Below are 14,199 nucleotides of genomic sequence, written 5' to 3'. Positions count from 1 at the left end.
ACAAGACACAAAGCATAACAGAGCACCAATATACACATTTGATAGCGACCCCCTTTCCGTCTTCTCCATTTAAAAAGAGTTCCTTTTTATCGTCCTTTTAAGGGTCAAGCGCAAAGCGCTCTGTCCCTAGTGTAATCTATCTATGGGCTTGTAACCACACCCATGTCATTCCCATCAGTTTGGTTGGTTTGTTCGTCGGCTTGCATTTTAAAATTGGTTTGATTTCATTAGTGAAAGGCATGCATACGTTGTGCCTTTTCTGGTGTTTAGCCCTCCTCGAGCGCACCGACCAACTACTGAAAACATACGAGGCTCGATGTTTTGCGTACGGTTTCTGGACTACTTTTTCAATTTATTTCTCAGCGCGATCTCACTGGGCAGTAGTTGAGCACTTTGCATGACATCGACCCTGTTACATGGATAGTTGCACTTCTGCTAGTTACACGGATAATTGCACTTTTGCCAATACGTTTCACTGCGAGCGAACTAATGTTTTCTTTTCTGCCTGCTTGCGTTCATGGCGCCCGTCGGCTTGCTTATGTGAAACTTTTACTTTTCAGTTTGTGGCAAGAAAAGTCCGGTTAGTTATGTGAAACTGGTTTACTTTTCATTTTCAGTTTATGTGGCCAGAAAAGTTCGGTTAGCAGTTTACAATGCTAATAGCTCTAACTCAAGAAAATGCGAGACCCATTGCATTACAAATGCTTGATTTTTTTTATTGACGTTTACCCCTTCTCTTCTCCCCTCAAGAGGAACAGCAATAGATAGCAACAATAGTGATTTCACGAAGAGACGTATGCCATAACATTTCGTGGAATGTTTCAAATGCACTGGCACCATTTAGATGGAGAATGGACTGTCCCTGGATAGGAAACACAGGCACATAGTGAAAAGAAGTCCCCAAAAAAAGACTGCATCAGTCTGCGGAGAGGTTCCTCAGGGACCAATATCCTCCATTCAATTCCTAAATATTAGAGTATGTCATCCGTCCAAATCCATATTACGATGCTGCACTCCACCCCCCCCCCCCCGACTGTTGCCCCCCACCTGGCTCAATTTGCTGCCCTGGTTCTGCCAATCTGTTAAAGGAGCCCATATTCCTCCATCTTTACACCTAGACTTTTTACCCCTTTTGGGATACCAAGCCTTTTCAAGATTAAAAACTGCAAGAAGCCGGGTGAACCATTGTTGAATGGTCTGGGGTGTCTTGTCCATCCAAAAGGAGGCGATACAGAGCCTGGCTAATACCATGGTTATAAAGGTAAAGCTTTGGATTTGCAAGTAACCATGTCACTCTGCAGCCCAGGCAAAATAAGGTGGTTAGTTAGTTAGTTAGTTAGTTCCATCCTTCTACTCATGCACATATCAATAAAATTAGACAGCTCACTCCAAAAGCTGATTAAAGCTGGGCAGCTGCTAAACATATAGACAAAGTCAGCCTCACAGGAATTACACTGCGGACATGTAATGCCCACCGAGCCACCCCATTGCATGATTTTAAGAGTTGTATAAAAGAGGCTAAATGCTGTTTTAAAATGCTGGGCTTGCAGATTAGCCTATAATAAGATTGAATTAGCAAAATCGAGAGATGCCAGAAACTGATGATCTGCCTGTTTTACCCAAAGCCTGGTTGCCCTCTTTTAAATCTTCAGGGTTTAGGTTATTTAGTTCCTTTTAGATCTGGGTGATCGTGCAATTTTCTGTCCCTGTTAATACATCATAAGAGCTAAATCCAGAGGCCAGTCTCTTTTCCTAATTAGAAAATCATACACTTGCAGGTATTTCAAAAAACTCCCTCCACAACAGATTAAATTTCCAGTGTAGCTCTTCATTTGTGATTATTAATCCCTGGCTGAAAAAATCCTCCAGACTTGAAATGCTGCCGTCTGCCCACCCCTGCATGACAGGGCCACAAAAGATGACTGGTAGACATGGATTTCAATGCATAAGAATTTAGAAACGCATTTGGCCAAGACCCAATTTCCTTCAAAGTGCAACCCAAATCCTATATGCCCCTTCCACCATTTTAAACTGTGTTTAAAAAAAATAAAATAACTAGGTTCTACCTGTCGCATAAAAAGGCCATGTGCTTCTTTTCCAAGCAAAATTTCCTAAATAGTGGCGCCATGGTAACCGGACTGTTGCTACCTTGATCCTTGAATATAGGACAAATAAACTGCAATGCTACTGCCCAATAATACAGCTTTAAGTCAGGCATGGTCCATCCACCTCTGTCCCTAGGCAGAGTCAGATATTTAAGTCCCTTTGTCGACTTCGCAGATGCCCACAAAAATTGCATTATAATCGCATTTATGATCTTAAACCGGCATCCCCACTTATGTTGCAGACAAGCTCACCATCTCTGGGGGTTCTCAGCACACCTGCTCCCAGGACATCATCAGACTGCAGACTAACAAGTGTTTAAAAAAAAAAAAGACAGCAAACTTTTTCCATCAATGCACACTGGATCTGGAACAAAACCCACATTTTCATCAGTACCATTCCAACCCAGATCCAATTTAGAAAACAGTTGAAGACTCATTCGTCTCTTCATAGACCAAAACATCACAGTACATTACCCGTCCACATCCCAGTTTCCTGTCCTATTTCTGATTGACCTTTTGCATATCATTGACCTTGTAAAGCGCTCTGCTGCCTTTTGGTTATGTTCACACTTTAGAAATACCATATACATGATACTTCTATGAATCCTGGTGTGCTCAAATTAGAGTTACATACAATGCATCGAGCTGCATGTTACTCCAGTTATAGTCTGACTAGTTTGTAAACATTGTTAGTGATCCTAGGAGTTTTCTGAGTGCATGTAGATGTGCCGAAAAGTATTCAACGTTGACAAGTGTTTTTTTATTTTAGCCCAGTGGTGCTGTGCGGTCATGGCATCGAATGACGTTGACCCGGAGTTGTCCATCACTGTCCTGGTGAAGGCTTTCTACCAGTATGCCGGGAAAAGGAGGATGAACAGGAAGGAGTTTCAGAAGATGGTGGGCACAGAGCTTAATCACATCCTTTCAGTGAGTGAAAGCCACCCCTCTTTCTAATGCTACATGGTATATTCTGAGTAGTACTTTAAGTGGAATGAAAAGATTGGGTAATCTCCTAGAGGGGTTGTGGCCCAAGAAGCATAACCAAGGAACATGTATAAGAGGAATGGCCACTGTAACTAAGGTTGTTGCCTAATAGGTGTAGACTGTGTTTAAAAAAACTTCTAAATTATACCTTCATTTCTCTTCTGAGTAAACAATAGAAAAATCTGAATTTAGCAGGAAACCTTTATATTCAACAATTTATATGTTATATGTGTCCAATAAATACAAAAGTCAGAAGCCCTCATTACAACCTCGGCGGTCTTCTAAAAAGACCGCCGAGGCAGCAGGCGCCAGAATACCGCCAGTGCCGGCGGTATTTCTGGCTCCCTATTTCGACTTTTCTGCTGGGCCAGCAGACGGTAACAGCGTTACCGTCCGCTGGCCCAGCAGAAAAGTCACATCAACATTGCTGCCGGCTCGTAATAGAGCCGGCGGCAATGCTGCTGTGCAGCGGGTGCAGTAGCACCCGTCGCGCATTTCACTGCCCGAAATTCGGGCAGTGAAATGCGCGAAGGGGCTATGTCTGGGGGCTCCTGCATTGCCCATGCCAAGCGCAGGGGCCCCCAGGGGCACCCCTAGTCCCCCTTACCGCCAGCTTTTACATGGCTGTGTTTACTGCCGTGGCCAGGCTGGCGGTCGCGGACTCATACTCCGCAGGGCAATGGTGCTTGCACCGCTGCTCTAGGGATTATGACCGCCAGGAAAAAGCCTGCCAGTATAGTGGAGGGGCTATTGTGCCACGGTCATAATAGCTAGCGAAACACCGCCAGCCTGTTGGTGGTGTTACCGCCAGCTTACCGCTGGCCGCCAGGGTCGTAATGCGGCCAAGAGTATTTTGGCATTTTCATTCTTTCAATGCAATTGAGTATGTTTATTTAAAGAGACAAGTGGGAAGTGGTTACTGGCAGAAGTGTGCTAAAACGTAAAGAATCGCTAGTTTTGCACACAAATGGGAGAACTGAACAGTTCTAAAAGTGGTGTAGATTGGAGGTATTTCCTTTGCAACCCTCATTGTGAACAAAATTCTCTTTTCTGATGGACATTAGCTAAAGCAGATTCCCTCTGAACCTTATCCTAGGCTCTTACGGTTGTATGATGGAAAAACACAGGCAAAAACATTGCATGTGTTTACAACGCATTTTTAACCCCCCCGCACCCCCCCAATTTCTTTTTTTTTAAGCACGCATATGTTTTTGCCTCGCATGCTTACCACACATTATTAGTCTAGCTAAGGTAAGTTTTTAAATAAATATATGTTTATATATTCTTTTTGGAGGGAGACCTCCCAAAACTCCGACCGTAACTTGAATGCATGGTAAAGGCTTGCGTGGTAAAGGCCTATATGTGGTAAAAACATGCGTGGTAATAAATGCGTCGTAAATGTACTGCAATGTAAGAATCACATTGTAAAGACTGTTTCCTGCTCCTACTTGATCTGGAGCTATTAAGAGTTACAGGTGCCAGGTAGGGCTGTCTGACATCAGACATCTCACAACTTCACTGCATGTGACGCGGCAATCCTAGATACTGTGCCATGCAAACTAGTGATATCAGTTCCCTTTTCTTGTACCTGTGTAGACTTGAGATCGAGCAGCAGATAGTTTTTTCTTGCCCATTTCCGTGCTACAATCTTTGGATTTGAAACAGTGTATATCTTGTAGCAGATCCATGTTTGCTACTGATCTTCACAGTGATTGGCAGTAGTATTTGGCTAAGAAGCACAGTGTCACAGGGTGCTACCACTGCGTTCAAATGCATCCAAGACTACTTGCAAGAAGATAAACCAAGCTTTACAGAAATCCATTAAGAGTAGGTCTAGGACTCCTCCGAAAACAAGACCAGTCCTATACGTGATCCATGACTACTCCTCCCAAGAAAGGACATAAAACCAAACATGAGAGCAGATCATATTCACATCAGATTTTTTCTTCTCCCCAGATTTCTGCTTTCCAGTCTATTTCACAGATGAGTGCTCCCCCGACATTGGCCTTGGCAGGCCAAGGAGGCTTTCCAGAAAGCCATGCTGTCTTCATAACTGCATCCTCTAGTTCGCCTGCTTTTGTTTCTATTATTTCTGGTGTATACTGGTGACTTCTGAGCATGCTTCAAAGTTAACAAGTATAAAAATGGAAGCCTTCTTTAAGACAGCTCCTTGGCTGAAAATGGTATTGAAGCTACTTCTTAAGCAGATACTGAAGCTTTTTTTGGAGCTTCGTAATGTGGATCCAAAATTGGCTCCACTACCAGCCACTGAATGTGACTTCACCTTCACTTGCTTTTAATCTGTAGATTTTTCACTTTGTCAGTACTAAATCAAAGATGTACATGAAGTAATAAGGATTGTTAATACCATTAGGTCTTGCATTTAAATATAAAGTCCTTCTCAATTAATGATGGGTTTAAGCATTCAAATAGTCATCATATATACACTTAGGGCCTTATTTAGAGTTTGACGGACGGATTACTCTGTTGCAACATGACAGATATCCTGTCCACTGTGTTATAGTGGACATAGCCATAAAATATAATAAAATCGTAATACGGCCGACAGGATATCCGTCACGTTTGTGACAGAGTAACCTCATCCACAAAACTCTAAATTAGGTCTTTTGTCAGTCGTCGTAGCACTCGTATGTCCATTCATCCACCCATTCATCCACCCATTCACTACATTTTGCATTTGTTCACTTACACAACCACAGTGAACTCGCACACAAATTCAACAACACATACAGGATAAATTGGGCATATGCTTGCAAGAAAAAATAAAACACAGCAGCTGGTGGCCATCTTTCAGTGTCTTTATACAAGGGGTTTCATTGTTTTAAAGTTGCAGCATGGCTGCCACGCTTAAACCAATGTATTGACCATCTTGGAATGGTCGAACAATGAAACTATGGACAATACCATTTGGTGACTGTAGCTAGTGTAGAGGCTGTGACCTTGTGGGATGCAGTGCTCTGCCGAATAAATAAATGGCAGACAAGCATCCTGTTAGCACTGTCTGAGGAGCTGTAGTATATTCTAACATGAAAATAAGATGATCAGAAAAGAAATAGGATAAAAATGGCAATTTTAGTGGTCCACCAGTCCTGGCACTGAAGCGCACTCATTTTCAGGTAGATGTGCATGTGTGTGATCAGAAAAATGCAGTTATTCTTAATACAGAGCGAATGTTTGAGGTGGGTGACACATTGCCACATGTTGAATATTATCATGGAATAAAGCAGATTGCCGTTGCATGGGCTCTATTGCCCTCTCAGTGACGTACAAGTTACTTACCTTCGGTAACGATATAGCTAGTACAGACATATTCTAGTTGCAGATTCCTTACCTTAGAATTTTCCCACAGTCGTGAGACTGGGTCCAGAGATTTTTTCTTCGAGCAGTACCCTTGCGTGTCGGTAGGTGGTGTCGGTCAACTCCGCGGCCGCCATTTGCCGTGATGACGTCGGGAGTAGTACATAGACGCTGCTTCAGTGCAGTGACATCAGTTTCTTTTCACAACTTTCCACGCCAAAGCGCAGAGCCACGAAGAACACTGGAATTGGTGCCCAAGAGCTAAGGCCCTTAATGGGGAAGTCCTTTCCCTAGAAATCAGTTTGCAAGCCAGGAGGAAGGGTGGGTCGGTAAGGAATCAGCAACTAGAATATGTTTCTACCAGATATATGGTTACCGAAGGTAAGTAACTTACATCTGATACAGACATCTGGTCGCAGATTCCTTACCTTAGAATAGATATTCAAGCAATGCCATCCTCGGAGGTGGGCTGCGAATCAAGATCATACTAGAAAGTCCTGCAGGACCGAACGACCAAAGTAGCTGCCGCTACGGACCTGACTGTCCAGGCACTAATGTTTAGTTAACGTGTGCAGGGATGCCCACATGGCTGCCTGGCAGATATCCAGGTAAGGAACTCCGCTGTGGAAGCAGCAGTTGCTCTGGTTGAATGAGCGCGCAAGCCCTAAGGGGGTTGTTTTTTTGCCAAAGCGTAGCACAGCTTGATGCAAAGAAGTACCCATCGTGAGATGGTATATTTTTGCACTGCCTTTCCGTTCTTCGCACCTACATATCCAACAAAAAGTTGATCGTCCAGCCGGAAATCTTTAGTACGATTGAGTTAGAACGCCAATGCTCCTTGTGGATCCAGGCGGTGGAGTCTCTCCTCCTCATGAGAAGAATGTGGAGGTGCTTAAAAAGTAGGCAAAGTGACGAACTGGCCTGCATGAAAAGCTGTAACAACTTTGGGAAGGAAGGAAGCCTCAGTACATAAGACCGCTTTGTCAGGGTGCCCAGACAAATATGGGAGTTTAGAAGATAGAGCCTGAAGCTCATTCACTCTGCAAGCAGAAGTGATGGTAGCAAAAAACTGTTTTGAAAGAAAGGAGCTGTAAGGGACAATTGTGCATTGGCTCAAAGGGAGTACACATTAAGTAAGTAAGGACAAGATTGAGGTCCCACTGAGGCATGATAAAAGGAGTGGGAAGAAACAAATGGGTGAGACCCTCAAGGAATTTACTAACAGAGTGAAGGTTGATCAGGCAACCTAAGAAAGGCTGATATAGCTGATAAATAGCCCTTAAGGGTGCCCAAAGCAGAACCCGGCTGGGCCAAAGAAAGAATGAACACAAGAACCTAAGAAAGAGGGGTTGGGGGGGGGGGGGCAATAGAGTTTTCAGTACACCATGCCACAAATTAATGCCGACGAGAGGCGCATACCATTTTAGTGGAGGGATGCCTGGCTGCCAAGATTACATCACAGACTTTGGAAGGCCAAAAGCCGTCAACTGCAGCCGCTCAATCTCCACGCATGAAGCTGGAGATTGGACAGGTTTGGGTGGAGAACCGTCCCCTGCTGCTGCAACAGATGATCCTCCCGAAAGGGCAGTCTTAGTGGAGGATTGGTGGCCATGCTCAAGAGCTCTGGATACCATACTTTCCGTGCCCAGTCTGGAGCCACCAAGATTACTTGCGCCTGGTCGTTCTTGATCTTCTTAAACTCCGGACAGAAGTGGTATAGGTGGAAAGGCGTTAAGGAGACAGGAGATCCACTCAAGACAAAAAGCATCTCCGAGCGAGTGCCGCCTTGGAAACTCCAACACACAAAACAGCTGACATTGCGCATTCTTTGCAGAGGCGAACAGATCTAACCAAGGCTCTCCCCACTGCTGAAAGATGGAGACGCCATTCGTGATCGGCTATGCATCGACAGCTGAGTTTGTCTGCTCTGGCGTACAGAGAGTGCGCCAAATGTTGAACCACCAGGATGATGTTCTTGATGTGCCAGCCTTGTCCAGTGCGTAGCGCCTCCTGGCAAAGGGTCCAGGACCCTACTCCGCCCTGTTTGTTGCAGTATCACATGGCAATAGTGTTCCCCTTGAACACACTACTTTTCCTTTCAGAGAAGGAAGAAATGCTTTCAACGCAAGCCTGATTGCCCTAGAGCTCCAGAAGATTGATATGGAGCCCAGACTCCGCTGGATACCAGAGACCTCTGATCACCACCTCTTCAACGTGGCCGCCCCAGCTCAGAAGTGATGTATCTGCCACTATGGATAGATCTGGTTGGGAAAGGAAAAGGTATCTGCTGTTGACCCAACGTCGATTTGTAAGGCACCACTGCAGGTCTTTCACAGTCTCCTCCGAGATCTAGACCATGTCGGCGAGATTTCCCTGATACTGCGCCCACTGGAACTTCAAGCCCCACTGCAGAGCCTGCATATGCCATCTGGCATGTGTCGCTAGCAGGATGTAGGAGGCCATGGGGCCCAGCAGCCTCAGTCTCACCGAAACCCAAGATAGAGGCGGAAAGATCGGAATCCTAGCCTGAATATCCTGACCGTGCTTTTTGGGAGGATAGGCCCAAAACTGCACTGTGTCCAGAACAGCTCAGATGAAAGGGAGTGTCTGAGAGGGAGTCAGGTGTGACTTCAGCACCTTTATAGTGAACCCCAGCGTGTGCAGTAGGTTTGCTGTAGTCTGATGGTGGGAGATGACTTTCTGGCTTGAGTCTGCCTTCAACACCCAGTTGTCGAGGTAGGGAAAGACTGAAACCCCCAACCTGCGCAGATGCTCTGCAACCACCGCCATCACTTTAGTGAACACCAGAGGGGAGCTGGTAAGGCCGAAGGGGGGCACGGTAAATTGAAACTGCTTGTGTCCTACCACGAATCATAGGTAACGTCTGTGGGTAGGCAGGATCAGAATAGGAAAATATGAGTCCTGCAAGTCCAATGCTACCATCCAGTCTTCTGGGTCCAAGGCAGATGGGACCTGAGCCAGGATAAGCATTTTGAATTTCTCCTTCTTGAGGAAGCGATTGAGGTGCCAAAGGTCTAGGATAGGATGTAAGCCTTTGTCTTTTATGGGCACCAGAAAGTAGTGGGAATAACCACTACAACGTACTTCTGGCGCAGCGACCCTCTCTACTGCTCCCTTGGCCAAGGGAGCTGTGACTTCCTGGCGGAGAAGTGCCAAATGATCCTCCAGGAAATGGCTTAATGATGGAGGCATGGCTGGTGGGGCAGATTTGAAGGGTAAGGAGTAGCCCCTTCGAATGATCTGTAAAACCACCTGTCCGTAGTGATGGATTCCCAGTGGGGCAGGTGTTGGCGAATCCTTCCGCCAACTAGACCATAGTGAGGGGACGGACTAGGAGGGTTTGGAGGCTGCAGCAGGGCAGGGGTGGACTGGGCTGACCTCTGGTTCCCTGTCCCACGACAACGTGGGATTCCGCGTCCCTGGCCACGAATCGGCTGAACAGCATGGGTGGAACAGTGGCTGGGAAAGAGACGCGACAGGGAGCCCCTTCTGTGGCCATGAAAGGGGCGAAAGGCGGACTGTTGGGGTGAGGGGCAGTGGAAAGGCTGAGGGACCGAGCCATAGCCTGTGAGTCCTTGAACCTCTCCAGCGCTGAGTCCACCTTGTCTCCAAAGAGATGGGAGCCATCAAAGGGCATGTCCATAAGAGTCTGTTGGACATCCCCTGAGAAACCAGATGTACGTAACCAGGTGTGGCGCTTTAAGGCCACCGTCATTGCAACCGATCTACCCAGAGAGTCATTCGTGACCAGCTCACATCGGATAGTGAACTTCGCTGCGTCTCTCCCATCGGTGACCGCTTGGGAGACAATAGCACGGGTCTCCTCTGGTATCTGTGGCAGAACTTGTGCGCCCGTATTACAGAGAGAGTGAGTATTACAGCCCAAAAGGCATGCAGTGTTCACTGACTGCAGCGCAAGACTGGAAGAAGAAAACATATTTTTCCCAAAATGTTCCAGCCTTTTTGATTCCCAATCTGGAGGTGCGGAAGGGAATGTACCTGAAGATTAGGATGTTTGGATGACAAGCCTCTCAGGTGTGGGGTGTTGGGACAGAAATTAGGGTTGTTTAGGGCGGGCCAATGGCAGCGTGCATTTTTCCTGTTCACAGGAGCCCCTGCCTTGGGTCTAGACTAAGCACCCAAAAGGACATTGGTGAGGGCTTCATTGAATAGAAGAAGAGGCTCAGATGTGGAAGCCTCTGGTTGAAGCACCTCTGTCAGGAGATTAGACCTGACCTGAACAGTAGGCGGCTCAAGGCTGAGGACCTCAGCTACCCTACTGACCACCATGGAGTAATTTGCTCCCTCCGCCATAGCCACAGTAGGAAGAGACAGCATGCCAGTGTCTGCAGAGGTATCCAGACCACTGCCTCTCCCAGCATCTGTGCCCAGGCCAAGTTAGGGTCATCCTGGTATTCATAAGGGTCCAGGGACCCCTCCAATCCTTCCCCAAATTCGAACCCATAAGAATAGGGGTCAGAATCCAACCTGGGATGAATAGGCCCCATCAAAGACGCCGGTCTGACTCTGAGTCGTCGGGGATCAGGATTGGGTCGATGGTGGGCACCACCAACGTCAGGAGCGTCAACAATCAAACCGGTGCTTGGGAAGGTCTCGATGATACGACTAGTGCAGGTGCGGATCCAGAGGGGACTTCGGTGGTCAGTCCAGAGCTGAACCCGAAGGCCCCCCAACCGAATCCTTTGGGCCCAAAGGCGCTGTAGCAGGGTTTGACTGCACAAAAATGAGGTGCATGGCCTCATAAAATTCCTTCAATTGGGCAGGGGTCACCCCGGCTCCCAGAAACTCGGAAAGCAGGCTCCGAAGATGGAGGCCTCGAGCGTTGACGCTCCTCCTGCGTCGCATCAGCCGAGCGACATGGTGAAGTGGAAGAATAATGGGATTTCTTTGACTTCTTCTTCTTCTTACCTTGACCCGAAGACTTCAAAGAAGATGAGTGGTGGTGGCTCTGCGACTGATCTTGAGATCTTCCCCTGGGACCTGTGCGGAGCTGAGTGCCGGACCGCCATAAGCTCGAGGGACCGCTCCCTCAAGACCTTTTGGTGCATTGCCTGGCACTCGGAGCATGACTTTGGGTCGTGGTCGCACTCCAGTCACCACAAACCGACCCGATGCGGATCCATCACTGACCTCATGCGGTCAAAGTCCTCGCACAGTTTGAAGCTGATCTTCGGGGACATCACTCAATGCAATGTAATGCACTCGATTGTGTAATGTTTTCAGGTGAGGGCCATGTAGAATTACAGGATATTTCCTTTGATAGTAGAAAGTATTGCAAGAGAATGCTGGCTCTGCAAAAGAAAAGTTTAAACAAAACTGAGATCTTGCTAAAGCTTTAAGGCTACTTTCTCCTTCTAAGTGACTTCACAAGTCATGTTATCATTTTAGGTGGTACAGCCTTCTATTTGGGCAGCTGCAACCAATGTCTTAGCAACTTTTTTGTTCCTACTGGTGCAAAATCTCATGCAGGGATGCACTGTCCCTATTCTCGTCTTTCACCAACTACCCTGCTCAAACCATTGTAAATCCTTCGAGTCCTTCAGATGTTTGGACCATATGGGGGTCAGGTGATATTGTTTTTTCAAAATTGTTAGGCGTGAACAGTAGAGCAGTGGTTTCTGTAAATAGAAAAACCAGGTTATTTCCTGTCGTTCAAGGCACCCACCCGCGTCCCACCTCTCCCTGCTACCCCGCATCAGCATCTTGATGAAAGTGGTTCTTTCTTGTTTTGTGCAGTATTAATTGGGAATAGTTCCTTTTTATCCGAGGGAAACTGTTATTCTAGATAACCTGTGTGAGCTGAAGAAATGGAGAGTGACAGGCTCAACTCTTGATTTGCGATTCCTGAACAAAATTCTGGAACACAAGACCGTCAGAATAATCACCCCTGATTGGATGGCTTTCCAGAGAGCCCCACTATGAGAGATTTCTTAGTTTCTAGGTGGTGGCAATGGTAGGAAGGCCTGATTAACCTGTTGGGTGCGGGCGTCGGCCACTGGCCGATGCCCACACACCCTCCCTGGTGCGGGTCACGACCAGTGGCCGACACCAGGAAGGGTATTAATAAATCCTCGGGTGCATTGCACCCGAGGACTTTCTTTTTTTTTAAAACCTTCCCCCGGGAGACACGGAAGCTTCCCCCCCCCCCAGGGGATGTTTTTTTTTTTTCAAAAAAAAAAAAAAAGACAGGGGGTCGCCCGTGGGCAGGGTGACCCCCTGTGGGGGCAATATTTTTTTTTAGATGTTGTAGGGTTTCCCTGGGGGCCATTTTGGCCCCCAAGGAAACCATACAACAACTAAAAAAAAAATAGATATATATAGATCTATATATATCTATGTAGATATATATATCTAGGTACATGGATATATCTATAGATATATCTATGTAGATAGATAGATATATATATATAGAGGTAGATCTATATCAATCAGAGAGATTTATAAAGCGCGCTACTCACCCGTGAGGGTCTCAAGGCGCTGGGGGGGGCAGGGGGAGGGAAAGGGGCTGGGAGGTTCACTGTTCGAAAAGCCAGGTTTTGAGGCCCTTCCTAAAAAGAAGTAGGTTTTGGGTCTTGCGAAGGTGGGTTGTGAGGGCGTTCCAGGTTTTGGGTGCAAGGTAGGAGAAGGATCTGCCCCCGGTGGTGGTGTTTGATGCGGGGGACAGAGGCGAGAGAGAGGTCAGCTTGAGCGGACGTTTCGTGTGGGGGTGTGGAAGGTGACTCTCGTTGAGGTAGGCAGGGCCTGTGTTGTGGAGTGATTTGTGTGCGAGGATGAGGATCTTGAAGGTGATCCTTTTGTCAATGGGGAGCCAGTGGAGGGATTTGAGGTGTGGAGAGATGTGTTCGTGTCGGCGGAGGTCGAGGATGAGTCGTGCTGCTGAGTTCTGGATGCGTGTAGTTTGCGCTTGAGTTTTAGAGTGGTGCCAGCGTAGAGGGCGTTTCCGTAATCAAGCCTGCTGCTGATGAGTGCGTGAGTGACAGTTTTTCTGGTCTCTGTGGGGATCCATTTGAATGTTTTTCAGTATACGGAGTGTGTTGAAGCATGAGGAGGTGAGAGCGTTGATTTGTTGGGTCATCGAGAGGGAGGAGTCTAGGATGATGCTGAGGTTGCGTGCGTGGTTGGCGGGGGTGGGTGCAGGGCCTAACGTGGTGGTCCACCATGAGGGGTCCCAGGTGTTTTTGTGTGGGCCAAAGAGGATTATTTCGGTTTTGCTTGAGTTGAGTTTCAGGTGGTTGGCTGTCATATATATATCACTTTTGTCAATATGTGTGTGGTTTCCCTGGGGGGAAAAGGGTTCGACTTGTCTAGTGGCAGTTTTAGTGCCATAAAGAAGCGCAGAAGGTTTATATGCCTACTGCAAAGAGCAAATCTGTATTTTATGTAAATAGCTGAGTACATTAGTAAAGTCTATGGAGAGATGAAGGGCACTTTTGCTGGGTGGTAATGAGGGAATCCGAGGAGGAGGGAGTGGGAGCACCAATAATGATTGTTGGACTGGGCGCAGGAGGTGCTAAAGACTGTGACGAATGGTATGTGACAAGGTGTTTTTTGAGTGTCTTGAAAGTACGTGCTGATTGAGGGAAGAAGCGCAGGTAAGGTGGCCTCTATTGTTGCACGTATCTCACACACCATCGATTTTGTGACTGTCTACGTAGGCTAGTGTTTTAGAGCAACAGTTTAGCCAATAGCAGAGATGGCATCTTGATGGATGACTGCTGCCTGCACTCGGGTTATAGAGGACCGCTCTGAC

At 46.9% G+C, this 14,199-nt stretch overlaps 1 protein-coding gene across 1 annotated transcript in view; it reads left to right on the top strand.

Annotated features, from left to right (window-relative positions):
* The window catches only part of LOC138268444 (protein S100-A16-like), a 78,083-nt gene that overhangs the window by 22,657 nt on the left and 41,227 nt on the right, over positions 1-14,199 (top strand). Inside the window, exon 3 of the mRNA XM_069218082.1 lies at positions 2,875-3,032. Coding sequence (XP_069074183.1) covers positions 2,895-3,032 — 138 coding nt within the window. The 5' untranslated portion in view covers positions 2,875-2,894. The remainder of the gene's footprint in view (positions 1-2,874; positions 3,033-14,199) is intronic.

This window comes from Pleurodeles waltl, chromosome 12, assembly GCF_031143425.1.
Source record: "Pleurodeles waltl isolate 20211129_DDA chromosome 12, aPleWal1.hap1.20221129, whole genome shotgun sequence".
NCBI lineage: Eukaryota > Metazoa > Chordata > Amphibia > Caudata > Salamandridae > Pleurodeles > Pleurodeles waltl.
The sequence above is the reverse complement of the archived record's forward strand: the minus strand, read 5'-3'. Positions and strand labels throughout refer to the sequence as shown.